General features: G+C 53.8%; 1 protein-coding gene across 1 annotated transcript in view; it reads left to right on the plus strand.

Annotated features, from left to right (window-relative positions):
- EMH_0028570 (uncharacterized protein) overlaps positions 1-455 on the plus strand; it is a gene marked incomplete at both ends in the record, with an annotated part of 6,935 nt that overhangs the window by 1,649 nt on the left and 4,831 nt on the right. The window contains one exon of the mRNA XM_013497876.1: positions 46-353. Within this exon, the coding sequence (XP_013353330.1) occupies positions 46-353 (308 nt within the window). The remainder of the gene's footprint in view (positions 1-45; positions 354-455) is intronic.

Consider the following 455-nt stretch of genomic DNA (forward strand, 5'->3'; position numbering starts at 1 on the left):
CAGAACGCACAAAACGCTAACAGTGGCATCGGGTACTGCCCTCAGGTTCGTGTGCTGTCTCTTTGTCTCCCCCCAATAAAAATCGAGCCACCACCAGGGGTTCAGCATTCTCCATGCCCCCATGAAGATTCCGCAGCAGCAGCAGAAGGTGCAGCAGCAGCAGCAGAAGCTGCAGCAGAAGCAGCAGCAGCAGCAGCAGCAGAAAGCTTGGGCGCAGAAGATATTGTGGGTGAAAACAATGAAACAGATATCCCTTCGCCGAACGGGCATGCTGCTTTGGATAGTTGTGCTGAAGCAATTGCTGCTGTTCTTGGTGGTGTTCCTTTTGATCCTTTTGCTGCTGCTGCAGCACGGTGTTGTTTGCGGGCAAGAGAGATAGCTGCGTGGCCCCCTACACCTGAACGTGTATGGCCTGTGGCTCTCTGTACTTTCTCCCCCAAAGGCTCTCGCTTTCA

This window comes from Eimeria mitis, genomic scaffold, assembly GCF_000499745.2.
Source record: "Eimeria mitis Houghton genomic scaffold, Emh_scaff3, whole genome shotgun sequence".
Lineage (NCBI taxonomy): Eukaryota > Apicomplexa > Conoidasida > Eucoccidiorida > Eimeriidae > Eimeria > Eimeria mitis.